Source organism: Entelurus aequoreus, linkage group LG04 (genome assembly GCF_033978785.1).
Source record: "Entelurus aequoreus isolate RoL-2023_Sb linkage group LG04, RoL_Eaeq_v1.1, whole genome shotgun sequence".
Taxonomy (NCBI): Eukaryota; Metazoa; Chordata; class Actinopteri; order Syngnathiformes; family Syngnathidae; genus Entelurus; species Entelurus aequoreus.
This window is the reverse complement of record NC_084734.1, coordinates 74605655-74630142: the sequence shown is the minus strand read 5'-3', so window position 1 is coordinate 74630142 and position 24488 is coordinate 74605655. Positions and strand designations below refer to the sequence as shown.

The 24488-nt window shown below is 37.1% G+C and overlaps 2 protein-coding genes across 4 annotated transcripts in view; one reads left to right on the top strand and one right to left on the bottom strand.

Moving 5' to 3' along the window:
• Window positions 1–22048, bottom strand: part of gpx3 (glutathione peroxidase 3) — a 201658-nt gene extending 179610 nt beyond the window's left edge. For both annotated transcript variants that reach the window (XM_062045681.1, XM_062045682.1), the window contains exons 1-2: window positions 21869–22048; window positions 6217–6298 (exon numbers count right to left, since the gene is read on the bottom strand). The gene's annotated coding sequence lies outside the window, so the exon portion shown is untranslated. The remainder of the gene's footprint in view (window positions 1–6216; window positions 6299–21868) is intronic.
• LOC133649014 (synaptopodin) overlaps window positions 1–24488 on the top strand; it is a 56010-nt gene that overhangs the window by 19953 nt on the left and 11569 nt on the right. For both annotated transcript variants that reach the window (XM_062045677.1, XM_062045676.1), the window contains exon 2: window positions 12313–13419. In XM_062045677.1, coding sequence (XP_061901661.1) covers window positions 13263–13419 — 157 coding nt within the window. In that variant the 5' untranslated portion in view covers window positions 12313–13262. The remainder of the gene's footprint in view (window positions 1–12312; window positions 13420–24488) is intronic.

Genomic DNA, 24488 nt, shown 5'->3' with positions numbered 1-24488 from the left:
AGTTTTTCAACTTGTTTAAGTCGGGGTCCACTTAAATTGATTCATGATACAGATATATACTATCAGATATATACTATCATTATAATACAGTCATCACACAAGATAATCACATTGAATTATTTACATTATTTACAATCAGGGGTGTGGAGGGGGCGGGGGGGGGGGGGGGGGGGTAGGATATGGACAGCAAGTAGTGGACATAGAGAGAGAGAGAGAGAGAGAGAGAGAGAGAGAGAGAGAGAGAGAGAGAGCGAGAGAGAGAGATCAGAATCAAAGAATCAATCAATCAATCAATTGTCACACACACACTAGGTGAAATTTGTCCTCTGCATTTGACCCATCCCCTTGTTCCACCCCCTGGGAGGTGATGGGAGCAGTGAGCAGCAGTGGTGGCCGCGCCCGGGAATCATTTTTGGAGATTTTACCCCCAATTCTAACCCTTGATGCTGAGTGCCAAGCAGGGAGGTAATGGGTCCCATTTGTATAGTCTTTGGTATGACCCGGGGTTTGAACTCTAACCAATAGGCCACTGAGTAGGTTTCTTCATTCATCTTTGCATTGATCTGATTACTGATCATTTTACAACCCGTGCATTAAACTAAATTGCGTGATTAATCTGTGATTATACATGATTAATGTGGTATTGTTTGTAAATAATCACATAAAATATCTCTGATTTTGGACAGCCTTGGTATACTGTATATATAAAATAACACATTCTTGTCATTTCCTACTAGCATTTTTTGCTATGTTGTTTTACCAATTGTACAGTGCAGGTAATTATTTTTAATAAGTGCTTTCCTCTTTTGAAGTCTAACAGTTTTCCGCACTTGGCACTAAAACATACACATCTCCCTCAAGTGTTTATCTTTGCTGCATTTTTTTTTTTTTTTACCTGTCAACAGGCGAGTGGAATGTGCAGCAAACCTGCAGGTTCTTTTCTTTCCTCAAGGAAAAATAATACTTTTATGGCAGGTATCTGGGGTTCGTTGGATATCTTCCATGTTTTAATACGTCAGTCATCACCCAGCACAGGCTGAGGCATGTCGGCCATCGCGGCCTCCTCGGGAGTTATCAACCAGGAATGCCAATTTTGGAGTCCAACCCCCCCCCAGAAAAAAATCATTTGGCATTGAATGGCTCTTTGTCTGGATGAGTGAGCGAAAAGGTGCAACTGAAGCCAGGAATTTGGTTTGGTATGCTGCGGTATGATGTGTAGTGAGCAGGTAAAAGACTCATGAATACGTAGCTGCACCTGAGGGTGGCAATTGTGAGCAGATGTCTCTTTGTAAGCTTGTTATATGATACACCTTGAAGGTTTACAGTGGGGCATGCAGAGATATCACATGTGCACCTCTTTAGCGCCGACCTAGTGGCTCCCTTGAGCTTTTCCAAAAATGTATGAAAATGCAAAAAGATGAGGGATAAATATATTTTTGGTTTTAATATGATTTCTGTAGGAGGACAAACATGATACAAACATTCCTAATTGTTAGAAATCCCACTGTTTATATCAAACATGCTTCACTGATGAGAGTATTTGACGGGCGTTGTTTTGTCCCACTAACTTCGGCAGTTCTCCAACTCACCGTTGTTTGTTTGCATGTACAACTTTCTTGGAAGCTGCCACAGAAAAGCGTGTTTTATTCCACTCCTTCTTTGTCTCGTTTTGTCCACCAAACATTTGATTCTGTGCGTGAATGCACCAAAGTGAGCTTTGTTGATGTTATTGACTTTTGTGGAGTGCTAATCAGGCATATTTGGTCACTGCATGGCTGCAAGCTAATTACGCTAGCTGTTTGTACATATTGCATCATTATGCCTCCTTTGTAGGTATATTTAAGCTCATTTACACTACCGTTCAAAAGTTTGGGGTCACATTGAAATGTCCTTATTTTTGAAGGAAAAGCACTGTACTTTTCAATGAAGATAACTTTAAACTAGTCTTAACTTTAAAGAAATACACTCTATACATTGCTAATGTGGTAAATGACTATTCTAGCTGCAAATGTCTGGTTTTTGGTGCAATATCTACATAGGTGTATAGAGGCCCATTTCCAGCAACTATCACTCCAGTGTTCTAATGGTACAATGTGTTTGCTCATTGGCTCAGAAGGCTATCAAAATGAAAACAATGGATGATAAAAAAATGAAAACAAATGAGCATTGGACTTTGAAAAAAAAAAAAGGAGAATAAAAAACGAAAACAAATGAGCATTGGACTTTTAAAAAAAAAAAATGTTTTTTTTAACTTTAACTTAACTTAATGAGGAGACTCGAACTTCATTTTAGATACAAATGTTGAGCAAACAAATGACGTGCATTCAAGTAAAACATTTAAACATCTTCCTGCAAGGCATTCTAACAATGAAATTGCATTGTGTCCAAATATCGGGCTCTTTTTAATCTAATTTAAATTATGCAAGCGAGTAACAATCTGGGATTAAACCTCAATTCAAAGTGTGATTAGTCATGGTTAATCCACATTCATAAATGTGGCATTTAGAAAACCCTTGTGCAATCATGTTCACACATCTGAAAACAGTTTAGCTCGTTACAGAAGCTACAAAACTGACCTTCCTTTGAGCAGATTGAGTTTCTGGAGCATCACATTTGTGGGGTCAATTAAACGCTCAAAATGGCCAGAAAAGGAGAACTTTTATCTGAAACTCGACAGTCTATTCTTGTTCTTAGAATAATAAGTAATGATAAATGGGTTATACTTGTATAGCGCTTTTCTACCTTCAAGGTACTCAAAGCGCTTTGACACTATTTCCACATTCACCCATTCACACACACATTCACACACTGATGGAGGGAGCTGCCATGCAAGGCGCTAACCAGCAGCCATCAGGAGCAAGGGTGAAGTGTCTTGCCCAAGGACACAACGGACGTGACTAGGATGGTAGAAGGTGGGGATTGAACCCCAGTAACCAGCAACCCTCCGATTGCTGGCACGGCCACTCTACCAACTTCGCCACGCCGTCCCCGTAGAAATGAAGGCTATTCCACAAAATTGTTTGGGTGACCCCAAACTTTTGAACGGTAGTGTAATTTCCTTTACTTATGTCCTCTGTGTATTTAATTTATGTTTACATGTCTCATGACACATTATCTTTATGTAATGTAAGAGTGTTCGCCCTGAGCTCGGTAGGTTGTGAGTTCAAACCCCGGCCGAGTCATACCAAAGACTATAAAAATGGGACCCATTACCTCCCTGCTTGGCACTCAGCATCAAGGGTTGGAATTGGGGGTTAAATCACCAAAATGATTCCTGAGCGCGACCACCCCTGCTCCTCACTGCTCCCCTCACCTCCCAGGGAGTGGAACAAGGTGATGGGTCAAATGCAGAGGTTAATTTCACTACACCTAGTGTGTGTGTGACTATCAGCGGTACTTTAACTTTCACTTTAAATATTGGCTGCCATTATGATCGTTGTTTGTGTGCCGTGTCGTTCCAGACCACAGCAAACGTTACCCAGCTTGCAAAGATTGTAATACATCTATTAGAAGAAGATAGCCTGCCGTTTCCTTTAACTTGGACACACACATCTATACCTTTAGTCATTCTAAGCCAGTCATTTCCAGGAGTTATATCACCCTGTGATAGGCCTCAGTTTTATTATTGCTTTCCAATGTTGTAAAAATGTGTAGAATAAATATTACATTTCAACATTTCTGTCAACAAAGAACTGCGTCAGATTTTGAAAATAGGCTACTATAGCTAATATAGACACTTACATCATGTGTTGCCTTCACTATAACACTTACAGTCGTGGTCAAAAGTTGACATACACTTGTAAAGAACATAATGTCATGGCTGTCTTGAGTTTCTAATAATTTCTACAACTCTTAATTTTTTGTGATAGAGTGATTGGAGCACATACTTGTTGGTCACAAAAACATTCATGAAGTTTAGTTCTTTTATGAATTTATTATGGGTCCACTGAAAATGTGACCAAATCTGCTGGGTCAAAAGTATACATACAGAAATGTTAATATTTGGTTACATGTCCCTTGGCAAGTTTCACTGCAATAAGGCGCTTTTGGTAGCCATCCACAAGCTTCTGGCAAGCTTCTGGTTGAATTTTTGACCACTCCTCTTAACAAAATTCTCCTCCAAACATATTGCTGGGTACTGTGGCCAAACCGCTCAATTTTTGTTTCATCTGACATCACATGGACAGAAATAAGTCCTTCTGGAGCAAAGTTCTGTGGTCAGATGAAACAAAAATTGAGCTGTTTGGCCACAATACCCAGCAATAGGTTTGGAGGAGTAAAGGAATCCCAGGAACACCATCCCTACCGTCAAGCATGGTGGTGATAGTGTTATGCTCTGGGCCTTTTTTGCTGCCAATGGAACTGGTGCTTTACAGAGAGTAAATGGGACAATGAAAAAGGAGGATTACCTCCAAATTCTTCAAGACAACCTAAAATCATCAGCCCGGAGGTTGGGTCTTGGGCGCAGTTGGGTGTTCCAACAGGACAATGACCCCAAACACACGTCAAAAGTGGTAAAGGAATGGCTAAATCAGGCTAGAATTAAGGTTTTAGAATGTCCTTCCCAAAGTCCTGACTTAAACATGTGGACAATGCTGAAGAAACAAGTCCATGTCAGAGAACCAACACATTTAGCTGAATTGCACCAATTTTGTCAAGAAGAGTGGTCAAAAATTCAAGCAGAAGCTTGTGGGTGGCTACCAAAAGCCCCTTATTGCAGTGAAACTTGCCAAGGGACATGCACCGTATTTTTCAGACTATAAGTCACCATTTTTTTCATAGTTTGGGGTGTGACTTATACTCAGGAGCAACTTATGTGTGAAATTATTAACACATTACCGTAAAATATCAAATAATGTTATTTAGCTCATTCACGTAAGAGACTAGACGTATAAGATTTCATGGAATTTAGCGATTAGGAGTGACAGATTGTTTGGTAAACGTATAGCATGTTCTATATGTTATAGTTATTTGAATGACTCTTACCATAATATGTTACGTTAACATACCAGGCACGTTCTCAGTTGGTTATTTATGCCTCATATAACGTACACTTATTCAGCCTGTTGTTCACTATTCTTTATTTATTTTAAATTGCCTTTCAAATGTCTATTCTTGGTGTTGGGTTTTATCAAATACATTTCCCCCAAAAATGCGACTTATACTCCAGTGCGACTTATATATGTTTTTTTTCCTTCTTTATTATGCATTTTCGGCCGGTGCGACTTATACTCCGGAGCGATTTATAGTCCGAAAAATACGGTAACCAAACATTACCTATACCCCTGTATGTATACTTTTGACCCAGCACATTTGGTCACATTTTCAGTAGACCCATAATAAATTCATAAAAGAACCAAACTTCATGAATGTTTTTTGTGACCAACAAGTATGTGCTCCAATCACTCTATCACTCTATCTTCCACAGTGGAGTGTTTTAAGTCTCGTCTTAAGACCCACTTTTATTCTTTGGCTTTTAACACTACGTGAGTTGTGTGGTCTTCTGTCCTCTGTTGTCCTGTGTGTTTTTTTTTATACATTTTGATGTCTATTTTACTGTTTTAATTGGTTTTACCCTTTAAAATCGTTTTTAATCATATTTATTTTTTATATTGTCTCTGTATTGGTTTTCTATTCATTTATTCTTTGTTTTTATTCAGTCATTGGTGTAGCATAATATTGTTTTTAATATTGTTTTTAATATTGTTTTTAATATTGTTTTTTAACATGGCTGTGCAGCACTTTGGAAACATTCTTGTTGTGTTAATGTGCTATATAAATAAAGTGGATTGGATTGGATTGGATATCACAGAAAAATAAGAGTTGTAGAAATTATTGGTAACTCAGGACAGCCATGACACTATGTTCTTTAAAAGTGTATGTAAACTTTTGACCACGACTGTATATAAGGCATTTAATGTTTTGCGGCTCCAGACAGATTTTTTGTTTTTTTGTATTTTTGGTCCAATATGGCTCTTTCAACATTTTTGGGTTGCCGATCCTTGACCTAAAGTAACATTAGCGTGATGACTTCTCATTACCAGACCACTGAGGCATCCAGTCTATGTGGTAAATGTTGACGACCACAGGGGGCTGATCACCGTTTATTTGGCTGTCCTGTCCGTGTGTGCATGCATCATATGCTGACGAAGAACAGCAACACTGTGATTACACGCCAAAATGGCCTCTGGGCCAGACTGTAAATGATATCCTTACCTCTAATCACGGAGGTCAATGGGTGGCAGAGGCGGCTGTGCAGAACGGGTGGGCACCTTTTGAAGTGGAAGGTAATTGGTGACTAAATGGAAGAAAAAAGGATGACCGTTGGCGTTGCATGTCAAGTATGAAAAGTAAAATCAGTTTAAAAGTACACTTTGAAGAGATGCTACCAGAGAGCATGGATGGACAAGAAAGGCTGTTGTCAGACAGAGCCTAAACAGTGCCAGCCTTCATCGCCCCTCCGGAGCATTTTTGTGGTGCAGCGCTGTTTTGTTTAGACTGCCTTCAAGGTTACGGCTGTGCTAACATGACGGCCAGCGTCTCTCCTTAATACGATGCGATCCTCAAGGTTTGCGGTGCGCAGTTGCGGAGCCACAAAGGAACACTGAAAGGCATTGAATGATAACCAGCGTTCGATACCGTGGTGATTCATGAGCGAAAACAAAGATGACGCTCATCATCCTCAAGGACGGTCTGATTCAGGACGCACACAATAGAGCCTCACATCGTTCATAACCAAGCAAAATTGCTGCACACTTCAGTTCAACAAGAGCAGATTGCATTCAAACCCCTTCAATTTATTTCGCTCATTTCAGCTGGTTTTTCCACTTCCTGTGTTTCTAATTTGGGTCCAATAAGCCCAAATAGCAAAGAGAAATAAAAAAACAAAGCATGTAAACAAACAGCTTGGGCCTTAAGAGGTTATTAAACATGCTCTTGTATTTTGACTATACAGTTATCTGTCCAAATATTAGGGTCTTTTTTTAAAGTTAATTTAATCTATGCAAGCAACTAATAATCTCTGATTCATCTCTAATAATCCAAATTCAAAAGTGTGATTAATTTGATTAAAAATAATCATTTGCCAACACAATGGTCATTGGTTTATATTGTATATATGTTATAGACATAATATAATATATCTGTATATAAATTACTCTGTACACATATTATGTATATATTCGTATATATGTTAGATTTTTTTTTTTTGGCTATATTAGTCTATTTATACCTGCATTGTCCTTTCCATCATTGTAACTGAGCTACTGTGTTGAACAATTTCCCTTGTGGATCATTAAAGTTTGTCTAAGTCTAAGTCTAAGTCTAAGTCTAATATAAATTGATGAAATATAAATCAATTCTTCCACGAAATGACACAAGAAAGTAGCAAAAAGAGTGCCGGGCGTTATGTAAGAGATACGTTTAAATACTTTTAGAGCATTAGATATGAGACTTTTTGTCAAAAATAATGAAAATAGCGAGAGTACTTTAATGAAACTGTCTGCCACTTTCTGGTGTCACTTCCTGCTATCAGATAACCGTTCAACAAATTAAAAAGAAAACCAAATTAACTTGAAATTTGGCCCGACTGAATCATTGTGGCCTTCATGAATGTCAAACTTCCTTCTTCGCAAACAGCTCTGAGCTTATCGCCATTAGACTGTCACAAAGGCGTCTCCTCATTTCCCCTTCCACCCTTTTTATTCTCTCCTGGAATTCTGCACTTCAGCAGTGAGACGGCTAATCTTAAAAAAAAATAAAAATAAAAATCTGCAGGAATTCTTGATGTTTTATGTTACTCGTATACATTTTTTAAAAGTAGTTAGATTCCAATTACATGACTTTAACATGATCCTATCAAAAAAATGGGAATTTTTAACCATTTCTTGCAAACAACTGGACTTGCGCTATGTTCTTTAATACCACTTTTACCTCATATACAAGCCTGGAATTCCAAACACTAAAAGTTGACCGGGATGCTTTTGCCAAATGTTGCAACATTTGTTCATGTGAATTAAAACTGGGGTTATTAAGATAATAAATCATTGTGTAATAAAACTAAATACAACCAAAATAACATAAAACTACTCACTCTTTACCAGCGGTTGAATTTGTTATGTACTGTACCAGAGGCTGCCAACATTTGGTGATCTCATTCCATTCATTCATATTTGTCATTGCACAACTAATTTATCAATAATATTGATTAACAAAGCCATTGGGTGCTCATCATATAGGGCTACAATGATTAATCGATTACCGAGAGATAGATTAATTTGATTAGAAAAAAACTAAAACTTTTGATTATTTTGAATAATCGTTGAGTACAACTAGAAAAATAAATACGAATGATAAAATAAGGACCGCATAGATTGCCCTGAACTTAAAATGCGCAGGCATACATTTTGCACAGCAGCTGCAGTAGCAGGTACTTGTGTGTGGATTGCATGACCTGTGTGCCAGCAATTTTTATTCTATTTTTTATTTATCTATTTTTATCAGTGCAGATGTTCAAAGTGCAATTTCAATGTCGATTATATGCATTGATTAGAGAATAAAGAATGAAGGTTATGGCATTTTCTCTAAAATATGCATTGAGGCTCTAAAGCAGGGGTCCCAAAATAGATTTTTTTTTTTTTAATCTGTCCTTTCTAATCCTTTTTCTACCGCTTGTCATCGATAACGTGACATCATCGCTCCTAACTTGGAGAAGCCAAACCATCAGTTTTATATCCCTCCTTCCTGTCTGTGTGTGTGTGTGTGTGTGTGTGCTAAGTCAGGAGAGCACATCCTAACCATAAAAGGAGTGTATGGAAAACCACTGCTTTAAGTCATAACTTAAATGTTGGCGTTGAGCTAGACAGGTAGTCTCTTCTCAAGGATAGGGCTATCACTTTTGCATTCCGAAGTCCCGATTAGGGCCTCTTTCCTACGAGAAGTGATCCAATCCACCTGCGAATGTCAAACTAAGGGGCCTTATCTTATTATGTGCTCAAACTGAAATACCACTATTTACTTAAACTTGGTGGTTTGCTTTCTCCAAGATGAATATGAACATTCATCATATGCAAAACGTAATATGAGTTAATTAATTCACTGGTGACAATCATTGGTACTTTAACTTTAACTTTTAACATCAATCGTACTACAAAGCATATTTTTAAAGTTAAGTTTAAGTACCAATGATTGTCACACACACACTAGGTGTGGTGAAATTTGTCTTCTGCATTCGACCCATCCCCTTGTTCACCCCCTGGGAGGTGAGGGGAGCAGTGGGCAGCAGTGGTGGCCCGGGAATCATTTTTGGTGATTTAACCCCCAATTCCAACCCTTGATGCTGAGTGCCAAGCAGGGAGGTAATGGGTCCCATTTTTATAGTCTTTGGTATGATTCGGCCGGGGTTTGAACTCACAACCTACCGATCTCAGGGCGGACACTCTAACCCAGTGGTTCTTAACCTGGGTTCGATCGAACCCTAGGGGTTCGGTGAGTCGGCCTCAGGGGTTCGGCGCAGCCTCCGCCGCGGAGGTCAAGACACACCCAACTCATCGTGTAAATAAAAACTTCTCCCTATCGGCGTATTATGGATACCCTCAAACAATGTTCCCTCTAATTTTCCATCTGATTTACAGGTGTGTCGTTTCTTGTGAGTTCATGTGTTGGCTTTGTTCTTTGAACAAGGTGATGTTCATGCACGGTTCATTTTATGCACCAATAAAAAAAACATAACTTTGTCTTTAATTTGAAATGATTATTATTTTTTATTTTTCACTAAAGAAGGGTTCGGTGAATGAGCATATGAAATTGGTGGGGTTCGGTACCTCCAATAAGGTTAAGAACCACTGCTCTAACCACTAGGCCACTGAGTAGTTTTTATTCAGTCGGTGGTTTGTATAAATTGAAAAGTTTGTATAATGAGAGGTTCCATTGTTAACAACAGTTGCACTGCAAAAAGTCAGTGTTCAAAAACAAGAAAAAAAATACTAAAATTAGGGGTATTTTATTTGAACTAAGCAAAATTATCTGCCAATAGAACAAGAAAATGTGGCTTGTCAAGACTTTCAAAACGAGTAAAATTAGCTAACTTCAATGAACCCAAAAATACCTTAAAATAAGAATATTCTCACTAATAACAAGTGCACTTTTCTTGGTAGAATTTTTTTTTTGACCTTTTTGCTTAATATGTTGAAAAATATTCTTAAATTAAGTAAATGCTAGTGCCATTATCTTGACATAATGATATGCGCCCGGCATTACATTTCTTGAAACCAGCAAACTTATAATAAAAACTCATTCATTGTTCTTAATGGAAAGGCAACAAGGTAACCGCTTGTTACTCTCTGGGTCTACTAGCCGCTCAGGCAAATCATATGGTCTCAAATGCATTTTTCCATCGACAACATGACATCGCGCCAAGTGCGTGCTCTTTCAGTCAATTAGTGCCTCATATATACAGCCCGGCCACCGGCCAAAATTTTTTAAATTGTAATTTTGAAGAATTTATCTGAATGTGCATGAACTATTTCTGTTCAAAATTGTTAGAAATGTCACATGTTAAATGTTTAAATATTAACTGTCAGTTTACTGTACTGTGCCAACTGTACTACTATAAGAGTACCGTATTTTTCGGAGTATAAGTCGCACCGGCCGAAAATGCATAATAAAGAATGAAAAAAACATATATAAGTCGCACTGGAGTATAAGTCACATTTTTTGGGGAAATGTATTTGATAAAAACCAACACCAAGAATAGACACTTGAAGGGAAATTTAGAATAAATAAAGAATAGTGAACAACAGGCTGAATAAGTGTACGTTATATGAGCCATAAATAACCAACTGAGAACGTGCCTGGTATGTTAACGTAACATATTATGGTAAGAGTCATTCAAATAACTATAACATATAGAACATCATGTTCTATATGTTTGGTAAACATATAGCATGTTCTGAACATGCTATATGTTTACCAAACAATCTGTCACTCCTAATCGCTAAATCCCATTAAATCTTATACGTCTAGTCTCTTACGTGAATGAGCTAAATAATATTATTTGATTTTTTACGGTAATGTGTTAATAATTTCACACATAAGTCGCTCCTGAGTATAAGTGCACCCCCGGCCAAACTATGAAAAAAAACTGCGACTTATAGTCCGAAAAATACGGTACATCTTTTTTATTGTTTCATTGAAAATAAAACAGCAAAGTCCATTTGGCTGTCATCTGTTTTAAGTATGAAATACAATTGTGTCAAAGTCATGTATTTTTTGTTCACGCTTGAAATAAGAAACGATTACTTAAAAAAAATAGTTTTATACTTGTGAGTGTTAATGACACAGCTTTACAACAGTTGATATTCTAGTTTCAAGCATGTTTTACTCAATATAGGTCATCAAATCTCAGCAACAAGCTGTAATATCTTACTGAGATCATTTAGGACCAAAACCCTTAAAACAGTGGTTTTTAACCTGGGTTCGATCGAACCCTAGGGGTTCGGTGAGTCGGCCTCAGGGGTTCGGCGGAGGTCAAAACACACCCGACTCATCGTGTAAATAAAAACTTCTCCCTATCGGCGTATTACGGATACGGCAACAGCAGAAGTCAGACTGATTTGCAGGTGTGTAATTTGTTGTGAGTTTATGCACTGTGTTGGTTTTGTTGTTTGAACAAGGTGATGTTCATGCACGGTTAATTTTGTGCACCAGTAAAAAAACATGGTAACACTTTAGTATGGGGAACATATTCACCATTAATTAGTTGCTTATTAACATGCAAATTAGTAACATATTGGCTCTTAACTAGTCATTATTAAGTACTTATTAATGCCTTATTCGGCATGGCCTTATTATAACCCTAACCCTCTAACCCTGGCCCTAACCCTAACCAAATAACTCTAAATTAAGTCTTTGTTACTTAGAATGTTCCCCTAGTGTCCAAAAAACTCAAAATTAAGTATTTGTTACTTAGAATATGTTCCCCATACTAAAGTGTTACCAAAAACATATAACTTTGTCTTGAATTTGAAAAAAAAAACACATTTTATTTTTCACTAAAGAAGGGTTCGGTGAATGCGCATATGAAACTGGTGGGGTTCAGTACCTCCAACAAAGTTAAGTACCCCAACCTTAAAACAAGTAAAACACTCTAACATAAAATCTGCTTAGTGAGAAGAATTATCTTATCAGATAGAAAAATAAGCAAATATCACCCTTATTTGAGATATTTACTCTTATTTAGATTTCAGTTTTTGCAATGTGGGTCAAGTCTCCATGCTGCAGAATATAAAATATGTTGTTTTTTTTGTATTGCAGGTGACCTGGGATGGGACCTGGATCATCGGAGGGATTAGATCAAGTTGCCTGTTTTGCACTTCAGAACCAAAAAACTCCCTCAACACGACATTAAGTCTGAAGCCAAAACAGGCTCCACCAAACTAAACATGAGCAAACTGGGAGAAAAAGTCAAGCAAACAAAGGCAAGAACCCCATCATAACTCCATTCAAGACGACGCCTTCCGTCATGAATGCATACTATATTTGGCGTCTGGCTTTAATATATAAAAAGTGACACAGGATCCCCCAAACGGTTGAAGGGTTTCGGTGCAAAACCGTGTTTTGAGAGACCTCAGCAGAGCGAACTAATATTCCTCACGTGCACCTAACAGCATATGCACAGCTCCCTTTATGTCACACTGGAGTTATGATCTTCAAGATAAAGAGCAGATATTTTTGGCTGAAAGAAAAATAATCTGCGGGCTGGAGATTTAGAAGCAGACGGAGAGAATGCTCTGGTGACCAAAAATAGCGGAGGAGGAAGATCTACGTCTGGGAAAAGAAAAAAAAAAGGAGTATTAGAGAGATGCAAATAAGGAAGACTGGGCTGTTTTCTCTGCTTTCTTGGCCAAGAAGAGCTGGGAAATTGCACAATTTTTGTGGCGGTTGTCCAGTGGAAGTCATCTGGGGAACATTGCCTAGAGGGAGGCTTGGTTAGATAGTTAGAGAATGACACTTGATGAAGACAAAAGCCAGAGCATTTTCTGACAAACTTCAGCTGCCCACATAAAACACTTGGACAGATCCAACTGGAAAACCAGCCGCCATTTTCTTATTTTCTGTGCATACCAAAACTTTTTTTTTTTTAAAAAAAGGATTGTTTCATCTTAACAAGAAGGTCGCCAACTGGGACAAACGCTCCCATTTGAAGGGACTTTTTTGCTCGGCTGCAGAAGAGTCACTTGAAAACTCTGGAGTAAAAAAAAAAGATGGAGATGGAGCAAGGACACATGTCTCTGCGTCGGGGAGTGAGCTGGAGTTCGGGAGGATTGACAAAACCTCTCCAAGACACGGCAGGGAGGGAGAGCACAGGCGTGACGCCGGAAACGACAGGATTCAAGACGGACCAAATGAGCAGCAAAACAAGTGAGTGTTTTATAAGACGTGTTGAAGTCTTGAATTGGGGTTCATCCTCGCCGAAGTCTTGCACACTGCAAAAAGTCAGTGTTCAAAAACAAGGGAAAAAAAATACAAAAATGAGGGGTATTTTATTTGAACTAAGCAAAATTATCTGCCAATAGAACAAGACAATTTGGCTTGTCAAGACTTTCCAAAACAAGTAAAATTAGCTAACTTCAATGAACCCAAAAATACCTTAAAATAAGAATATTCTAACTAATAACAAGTGCACTTTTCTTGATAGAAAAAAAAAGAGACCTTTTTGCTCCATATGTTGAACAATATTCTTAAATTAAGTAAATGCTAGTGCAATTATCTTGACATAGTGATATGAGTTTAGCATTACATTTCTTGAAACCAGCAAACTTATACTAAAAACTAATTTATTGTTCTTAATGGAAAGGCAACAAGGCTAGCGCTTGTTACTCTCGGGGTCAACTAGCTGCTCAGGCAAATCCTATTGTCTAAAAATGCATTTTTCCATCGATAACATGACATCATCGCGCCAAGTGCGTGCTCTTTCAGTCAATTAGTGTGCAAGGAATATATATATATATATATATATATATATATATATATATATATATATATATATATATATATATATATATATATATATATATATATATATATATATATATATATATATATATATATATATATATATATATATATATATATATATATATTTACAGCCTGGCCGCCGGCCAAAATGTTTTTAATTGTAATTTTGAAAAATGTATCTGAATGTGCATGAACTATTTCTGTTCAAAATTGTTTGAAATGTCACATGTTAAATGTTTAAATATTAACTGTCAGTTTACTGTACTGTGCCAACTGTTTCATTGAAAATAAAACAGCAAAGTCCATCTGGCTGTCATCTGTTTTAATATGAGACACAATTGTGTCAAAGTCATGATTTTTTTTCCCCATGCTTGAAATAAGAAATTATTACTTTAAAAAAGTAGTTTTATACTTGTGATTGTTGATGACACAGCTTTGCAACAGTTGATATTCGAGTTTCAAGCATGTTTTACTCAATATAGGTCATCAAATCTCAGCTACAAGCTGTACTATCTTACTGAGATCATTTAGGAGCAAAACACTTAAAACAAGTAAAACACTCTAACATAAAATCTGTTTAGTGAGACGAATTATCTTATCAGACAGAAAATAAGCAAATATCACCCTTATTTGAGATATTTAATCTTACTTAGATTTCAGTTTTTGCGGTGTAGAAAGGGATTGCAAAGTAAACTCATCTGTGAAACTGGAGACTGCAAAATGCTCCCTGAAACATCTGTATGCATGTATTCATGCAGTCCAAATCCATGGCTGTTAGCAATGGAAATGTCATCTATAAAATATACAGCATCACTGACTGACAGCCATGACTGTTTAATCCCCCGTCGTTGTCAAAATCATTAGGTAGGTAGAATTCTTATGCACTGTCTAATTTGTCTAATTTGTCATGTCCACCCAGCAGACTCATTAAGTACATGACATGAGATATAACATATTTTTCAACTCAAAGATATATCATGGAAAGACAGTGTAGGTTGGATTTGGGGTGCGGTAAAGTAAAGTTAAAGTACCCTTGATTGTCACACACACGCTAGGTGTGGCGAAATTATTCTCTGCATTCGACCCATCACCCTTGATCACCCCCTGGGAGGTGAGGGGAGCAGTGAGCAGCAACGGTGGCCGCGCCCGGGAATCATTTTTGGTGATTTAACCCCCAATTCCAACCTTTGATGCTGAGTGCCAAGCTGGGAGGTAATGGGTCCCAATTGTATAGTCTTTGGTATGACTCGGCCGGGGTTTGAACTAGAGATGTCCGATAATGGCTTTTTTGCCGATATCCGATATTCCTATATTGTCCAACTCTTAATTACCGATTCCGATATCAACCGATACAGTCGTGGGATTAAAAAATTATTATGCCTAATTTTGTTGTGATGCCCCGCTGGATGCATTAAACAATGTAACAAGGTTTTCCAAAATAAATCAACTCAAGTTATGGAAAAAAATGCCAACATGGCACTGCCATATTTATAATTGAAGTCACAAAATGCTTTATTTTTTTTAACATGCCTCAAAACAGCAGCTTGGAATTTGGGACATGCTCTCCCTGAGAGAGCAGGAGGAGGTTGAGGTGGGTGGGGTTGGCGGGGGGAGGGGTGGGTAGAGGGTAGCGGGGGGGGTGTATATTGTAGCGTCCCGGAAGAGTTAGTGCTGCAAGGGGTTCTGGGTATTTGTTCTGTTGTGTTTATGTTGTGTTACGGTGCGGATGTTCTCCTGAAATGTGTTTGTCATTCTTGTTTGGTGTGGGTTCACAGTGTGGCGCATATTTGTAACAGTGTTAAAGTTGTTTATATGGCCACCCTCAGTGTGACCTGTATGGCTGTTGACAAAGTATGCCTTGCATTCACTTGTGTGTGTGAAAAGCCGTAGGTATTATGTGACTGGGCCGGCACGCAAAGGCAGTGCCCTTAAGGATTATTGGCGCTCTGTACTTCTCCCTACGTCCGTGTACACAGCGGCGATTTAAAAAGTCATACATTTTACTTTTTGAAACTGATACCGATAATTTTGGAACCGATACCGATAATTTCCGATATTACATTTTAAAGCATTTATCGGCCGATAATATCGGCAGTCCGATATTATCGGACATCTTTAGTTTGAACTCACAACCTACCGATCTCAGGGCGGACACTCTAAAGAAAAGACAAGAAGACAAAAGTATTTGTTTTTTTTTAACATTTAAAAATCATCTCGTTCTTGGTTGTTAGCAATGCAGCTTAAGGGAGCAATCAATTCTACCACTAAATCCCTTTAAAAATGCATTCAAAAACCGTCAACAATACTTCATTTACGTTCCATAACGTGTATAATAACCAAAATGTAGCGACATTGATATTGTAAGAGCCAACACTGAGAAACTCTTTTTCCGGCATACTAACACATCGGCGTGCTACGGCATTAGCCATAGAAGCTAACAACAGCAAGAGATAAGCTAGCATCTACAACAATACGAAATGCGCTTGGGTTTGTAATGCACAACACTGCGATAGAACACAAATTTGTACGGACTGAAAAACATGAACAATCATATTACAGTATTTGTAAAGCATTAGCCCACATTTCATGTTTTGTTTGTACACAGCTGAGCTAGCCAGACAGTGTATGTACTGATCATATCATGTATGATCAATATTAAAGTGACTCACTGGATGGACCGATATTCGTCTGGTCCAGCTGGCCGGGGACGTTTCCTGTTGATTTTGGGTAAGCAATCCATTTATGTCGAAATAGCTTGTCTCCAAGTTCTACATTTGCAGCTTCGACTCACTTTCACCTCACTCTATCGGCTTCCGTCTGCTCCAACGTCTCACTCTTCCTTTGTACTGACTTCTAAAAGCAGTAGTTAATACTCCTTAAATTCCGATTCAAAAAGATAAGGTTGTGAATCTTCATTTGTCCAAAAATAGTCGTCTTTGTTGTTTGTTACCGAATCTGCCATTGTTAGAACACACACGTGTGTTTGTATCCGGAAGTAGAAACACAAGTTGTTGCCAAAAGTCAGACATGTGCTGCTATGGAAACGGAAATAAATGTGGCAAAGAATTAGTTCCGGCATTGATTAAAATGACCAAAATACGGTAAATATTGAACATATTACCTATTATTATAAACGTGTCAGTTACTACATTATATATATAGACTTGCAGTGTGTATACAAAACGTTGATGGAGGGTTTGGAAGTTTTTTTGGGGGGTCGGCCTGGCGCTGTTGGGAGAGTGGCCGTGCCAGCAACCTGAGGGTTCCTGGTTCGATCCCCACCTACTACCAACCTAGTCATGTCCGTTGTGTCCTTGGGCAAGACACTTCGCCCTTGCTCCTGATGGCTGCTGGTTAGCGCCTTGCATGGCAGCTCCCGCCATCAGTGTGTGAATGTGTGTGTGAATGGGTGAATGTGGAAATAGTGTCAAAGCGCTTTGAGTACCTTGAAGGTAGAAAAGCGCTACACAAGTATAACCCGTTTACCATTTTAGAGGGCTTTGAAGGCTACAACGGTGACTCCCATTAGCCACATCTTTCAAGCATTTTTCATCATCTTTAAAATCCCTTCCCAAAAAAGACAAATGTGTTCTTTTTTATCAAAATTATTGTAAACGATAGGCAAAATTCCCCCCCCAAAATGCAGCTGCCCCTTTTGGAATGTTGCCTATTGTTTACAACAATTATGAAAGACATGACGGACGACAGATGTTTTTTTTTTTTAATGCATTCTTACTAAATAATGATAATAATAAAAGTCGGCTTACAGAGTAGCCAATGGGAGGTCCTCTATTCCGCCCATATAACCCAATAAAAAACGTCCAAAAAGTGCCAGCAATACTCTATTTACATTTCTTGATTTGAGTATTAACAAGTATCAGTGAGATTGTTATTATAAGCGCTAACGCAGACTAATTATTTGTGCTGTGATCACGATATTGCGTGATCGACTGATCAGCTGCTTCCTTGTTTCCTTGCTCGTCAAACTTTAAATCTAGATAATAAATCATGTCTCTCACCGGGATAGTAGAAGAATAAGGACATATTCCAACAAGTCGGTACACTTTGACAGCATATTTAGACCCGGAAATGGTGAGAACAACACAAAAAGACGCTTGGTTCCACCTTCTTTTCTTTGCGAGAATTATGAGTCATTTTTCATCTCATTGGGAATATATGAACATCCTAGCAGTCGGCATACTAATGACAGCAGACATTGTACAGTAAGTGATGTATTTGTTTGTTGGCTCTCGTGAAGTCTGCAGTGAGTAATAATCAGTCGTGATGTTAAAAAAAATTCGTTTTTGAAATGAATGTGCCGCCTACGCTTAAAATGATCAAAACACGTAAGTATTAAATGTTATTATAAATGTACCCAATACTACATTACGTATATACTTGCATCATGTATTTAAAACCTTAATGGAGGTGTTTGGATGTTTTATAAGGGCTTTATAGGCAGGATAGAGCAGCTCCCATAGGCTCCATTGTAAACTGACATTTCATTGCATGTATTTACTATTTATTTATTTATTTACATAAATAAAATACATCCATCGTCATGTCTTTCATAATGATTGTGAACAATAGGCAAAATTCCCAAAAAAGTGCAGTTCCCCTTCAAGTACGTCCAACTCGCAACATAGCCAGACTGCAAAACACCGCAGGCAGAAGCATCCAGAACTTCATGCAAGCTCGTGCCAGAATGCATGAAACTAATGATTTGATGATGCTTTGAAAATTCTGGCATTTGTTGAGTTGAGTTGAGTTTTATTTTGAACATGTGTACACTTTCAGGATGATACATCACATTTATTATTTATCATTTATATATATATATATATATATATATATATATATATATATATATATATATATATATATATATATATATATATATATATATATATATATATACACACTACCGTTCAAAAGTTTGGGGTCACATTGAAATGTCCTTATTTTTGAAGGAAAAGCACTGTACTTTTCAATGAAGATAACTTTAAACTAGTCTTAACTTTAAAGAAATACACTCTACACATTGCTAATGTGGTAAATGACTATTCTAGCTGCAAATGTCTGGTTTTTGGTGCAATATCTACATAGGTGTATAGAGGCCCATTTCCAGCAACTATCACTCCAGTGTTCTAATGGTACAATGTGTTTGCTCATTGGCTCAGAAGGCTAATTGATGATTAGAAAACCCTTGTGCAATCATGTTCACACATCTGAAAACAGTTTAGCTCGTCACAGAAGCTACAAAACTGACCTTCCTTTGAGCAGATTGAGTTTCTGGAGCGTCACATTTGTGGGGTCAATTAAACGCTCAAAATGGCCAGAGAAAGAGAACTTTCATCTGAAACTATTCTTGTTCTTAGAAATAAAGGCTATTCCACAAAATTGTTTGGGTGACCCCAAACTTTTGAACGGTAGTGTATATATATATATATATATATACTGTATATATATATATATAGTCGAGGTTTCTGTGGTTTATCCGTTATACAGTGCTCAATGCCGGGGTAGAGCGAAATATACGTTAGGTAAGGAAAAAATACAGAGGCTATTTTATACCTACAAGCCTGTTTCACAGGTTTCCCTGCTCTTCAGGGGATTTTATTAACAAAATGTTATTTTTATTTTTATTGTTTTAATAAAATCCCCTGAAGAGCAGAGAAACCTGCGAAACAGGCTTATATGGATTAAGTAGCCTCTGTGTTTTTTCCTGCCCTGCCCTAACGTGTATATATATATATATATATATATATATATATATATATATATATATATATATATATATATATATATATATATATATATATATATATATATATATATATATATATATATATATATATATATATATATATATATATATATATATTAGGGCTGCGAATGATTTTGATGTCCCACGATTCGATTCAATATCGATTCTTGGGGTCACGATTCGATTATAAATAGATTTTTTCGATTCAACGCCATTCTCGATTAAAAAACGATATTTTTCTGATTCAAAACAATTCTCTATTCCTTCAATACATAGGATTTCAGCAGGATCTACCCCAGTCTGCTGACATGCAAGCAGAGTAGTAGATTTTTGTAAAAAGCTTTTATAATTGTAAAGGACAATGTTTTATCAACTGATTGCAATAATGTAATTTTTTTTAAACTATTAAATTAACCAAAAATATGACTTATTTTATCTTTGTGAAAATATTGGACACAGTGTGTTGTCAAGCTTATGAGATGCGATGCAAGTGTAAGCCACTGTGACACTATTGTTCTTCTTTTTTTTTTTTTTATAAATGTCTAATGATAATGTCAATGAGGGATTTTTAATTACTGCTATGTTGAAATTGCTACTAATATTGATACTGTTGTTGATAATATTCATTTTTGTTTCACTACTTTTGGATTGTTCTATGTCGTGTTTGTGTCTCCTCTCAATTGCTCTGTTTATTGCAGTTCTGAGTGTTGCTGGGTCGGGTTTGGTTTTGGAATTGGATTGCATTTTTATGGTATTGCTTTGTATTATTTTATTGGATTGATTAATTAAAATAAAAAAATAAAAAAAATAAAAAATTTTAAATTAAAAATAACAATAAAAATCGATTTTTGAAAAATGAGAATCGATACTGAATCGTACAACGTGAGAATCGCGATTTGAATTCGAATCAATTTTTTCCCACACCCCTAATATATATATATATATATATATATATTAGGGGTGTGGAAAAAAATGTATTATAAATTATAAATTGATTATATATATATTGTATTATATATATATATATATATATATATATATATATATATATATATATATATATATATATATATATATATATATATATATATATATATATATATATATATATATATATATATATATATATATATAAAATATATATATATATATATATATATATATATATATATATAAAAATATATATATATATATATATATATATATATATATATATATATATATATATATATATATATATATATATATACATATATATATATATATATATATATATATATATATATATATATATATATATATATATATATATATATATATATATATATATATATATATATATATATATATATATATATATATATATATATATATATATATATATATATATATATATATATATATATATACATATATTTGTTTCCAACTCTGAACTATATTGAGGTTGTGGCATGCGTAACAATATAGCCAAGCTAATACAACAGACAAAACAGAGGACAAAATCAAACAAAGTGCACGAAAAGTGGCCTTTCAGACCATAACAAAAGGAAATGAGTGACATATAATAAAAGCATTAAATTAAATGAAGTAATAAGAACTACTATTAAAAAAAAGTAAGACACAGTTTAGTTACATGAACATGGCAACGTGGAATTCCTGAACATGTAAACAAAAGCATTCACCATTGACACATTGCCTCATTCACAAGTTTAGCGGTAGTTACTCTTTACACTGAGTACCTGTTAATGATACACTTTATCTCAAATAACCCAAGTATCAAAAGTATCGATATTTTGATTTGAGAAAAGATATACAGAACAGATAGATCTGGTATCAACGGTATTGATATTTCAGTATCGACCCGCACATCACAACCAAATGATAACAACACTAATTGTGAAACTAATGTGGTTTGCATGAACTTATTGCTAAATGAGAGGGGCAAAATATTAGTATTTATTTATACACGATTTGCATTAGATCTCCTTACCGTATGCAGGTGTACCTAATTTAACACAATATAGCATCTTAAAAGTAGGCTACACCTCTGCAGAGACCTTTGACACAGTAACTCTATAGACTTACTTCTCAACCTCTGGGCTGCTCTTTCATTTCCCCCATGGGATCCACCAGGAGTTTAGGTCGCATTCAGTCCGCTAGATCCCAGGACCTCTGTTAATCCTGGTCTTTTCCATACCGCTTCACACATCAGCCACAGGGCCCGGTGCTGTCATCCCCACTCATCCCCACAGCCAGCGCCTGATGAAAGATAACATCCGACAGGGTAATCTGACCTTTGATACACAAAATGCAGGGTTACCCCCTTGACTTTAAAACCCTCCCGCTGTGTGGGAGTTGTCAGGCCCATGCAAGGACGAGGCGAACGGAGGGATGAGGTCGTGAAAGTTGGACAGAAAAGTGGGCGTTGACAATGTGATCTGTTGCATCGGGGCAAAGTTTTGTCTCTGCTAGAGGACAGGAAATTCCTCTCCCTAGCCCTTGCAGGTTGGAGTTTCTGCCCAGAGAGTTCAAAGAGGCCAGGCGCTCGGGGAGAGTGCACAATAAACACACAGACAGACAGGGAGGGCAGCAGAGGTCAGCCACTGGAGCTCAGTGCACTAATCCAGATGCACATAAACTAGAACAGTGTTTTTCAACCAGTGTGCCGCGAGATATTGTTTGGTGTGCCGTGGGACATTATGCAATTTCACCTAATTGGGTTAAAAATATTTTATGCAAACCGGTAATTATAATCCGCAAATAATGTGCCATTGTTGAGTGTCTGTGCTGTCTAGAACTCGGCATATCAGTAGGTTGCGGCAGGTAGCTAATTTCTTTGTTGATGTCGGGAACACGGTTTGTTGTGCTCACAATATGCGGGTGGCAGCGTGCAGGTAAAAAGGTATCTAATGCTTAAACCAAAAATAAACAAAAGGCATTGAAGCTTAAGGACGGCTATGCAAAACGAAACTAAAACTGAACTGTCTGCAAAGTAAACAAAAACAGAATGCTGGACGACAGCAAAGACCTACAGTGTGTGGAGCAGACGGCGTCCACAAAGTACATCCGTACATGACAATCAACACCAAAATAGGAGCGCAAGACAACAACTACAACACTACACACAGGAAAACACCAAAAAACTCAAAATAAGCCACAGAGTGATTTGACAGGTCGTGACAGTACACCTACTTTTAGACGAGAGTTATAGTGATGTATGGGTGGTTATGGTGTGAATTCATATCCAACAATTGCGATAACAACTTTTTACTGTCAATATCGGCTACTGAGTTTAATTTTTTTAATGTTTTCTGCGCGGGGATTTTTTTCAATGAAAAAAACGTGCCTTGGCTCAGAAAAGGTTGAAAAACACTGAACAAGAAGATCTCCTTTTCCAGGGAGCACAACAAGGATCAGACACTTCTGCCATCACTGGACATTAGACGCAGATAAGCCGCTCAATACTTGTCACGGATTGGATACTTCTGAACGGTCGAAACAAAAGAGAAAGCTGACATCATTAGTTTCACCGAAGAAGTCACGAGACCCCTTGCAAAAAAAACAAAGAGATATTGTTTGGTGTGCCATGGGACATTATGCAATTTCACCTAATTAGGTTAAAAATATTTTATGCAAACCGGTAATTATAATCCGCAAATAATGTGCCATTGTTGAGTGTCTGTGCTGTCTAGAGCTCGGCATATCAGTAGGTTGCAGCAGGTAGCTAATTTCTTTGTTGATGTCGGGAACACGGTTTGTTGTGATCACAATATGCGGGTGGCAGCGTGCAGGTAAAAAGGTATCTAATGCTTAAACCAAAAATAAACAAAAGGCATTGAAGCTTAAGGACGGCTATGCAAAACGAAACTAAAACTGAACTGTCTGCAAAGTAAACAAAAACAGAATGCTGGACGACAGCAAAGACCTACAGTGTGTGGAGCAGACGGCGTCCACAAAGTACATCCGTACATCACAATCAACACCAAAATAGGAGCGCAAGACAACAACTACAACACTACACACAGGAAAACACCAAAAAACTCAAAATAAGTCACGGAGTGATTTGACAGGTCGTGACAGTACACCTACTTTTAGACGAGAGTTATAGTGATGTATGGGTGGTTATGGTTTGAATTCATATCAAACAATTGCGATAACAACTTTTTACTGTCAATATCGGCTACTGAGTTTAATTTTTTTAATGTTTTCTGCGCGGGGATTTTTTTCAATGAAAAAAATGTGCCTTGGCTCAAAAAAGGTTGAAAAACACTGAACTAGAAGATCTCCTTTTCCAGGGAGCACAACAAGGATCAGACACTTCTGCCATCACTGGACATTAGACGCAGATAAGCTGCTCAATACTTGTCACAAATTGGATACTTCTGAACGGTCGAAACAAAAGAGAGAGCTGACATCATTAGTTTCACCGAAGAAGTCACGAGACCCCTTGCAAAAAAACCAAGTCTATATTTGAAGTTGTGCAGCGGAGATGCAGGCGGTGCATTTTCCAGCTGCAAACACCCTCCCTCTCTCTGCGTGCTGCTGGACTTGCTAAGAAAAGGAAATTGGAGCTTGTGGCACACTACAGAAAGGGAAAGGGGTGTGCGAGGCCAGCAGACGCAGTTCAGTGGAAAACTCTTTGGGAAGTAGAAAACCGTGGAGCTGTAAATGTGACCAGGGCGAGGTAAGAGAAAGAAAAACTTAA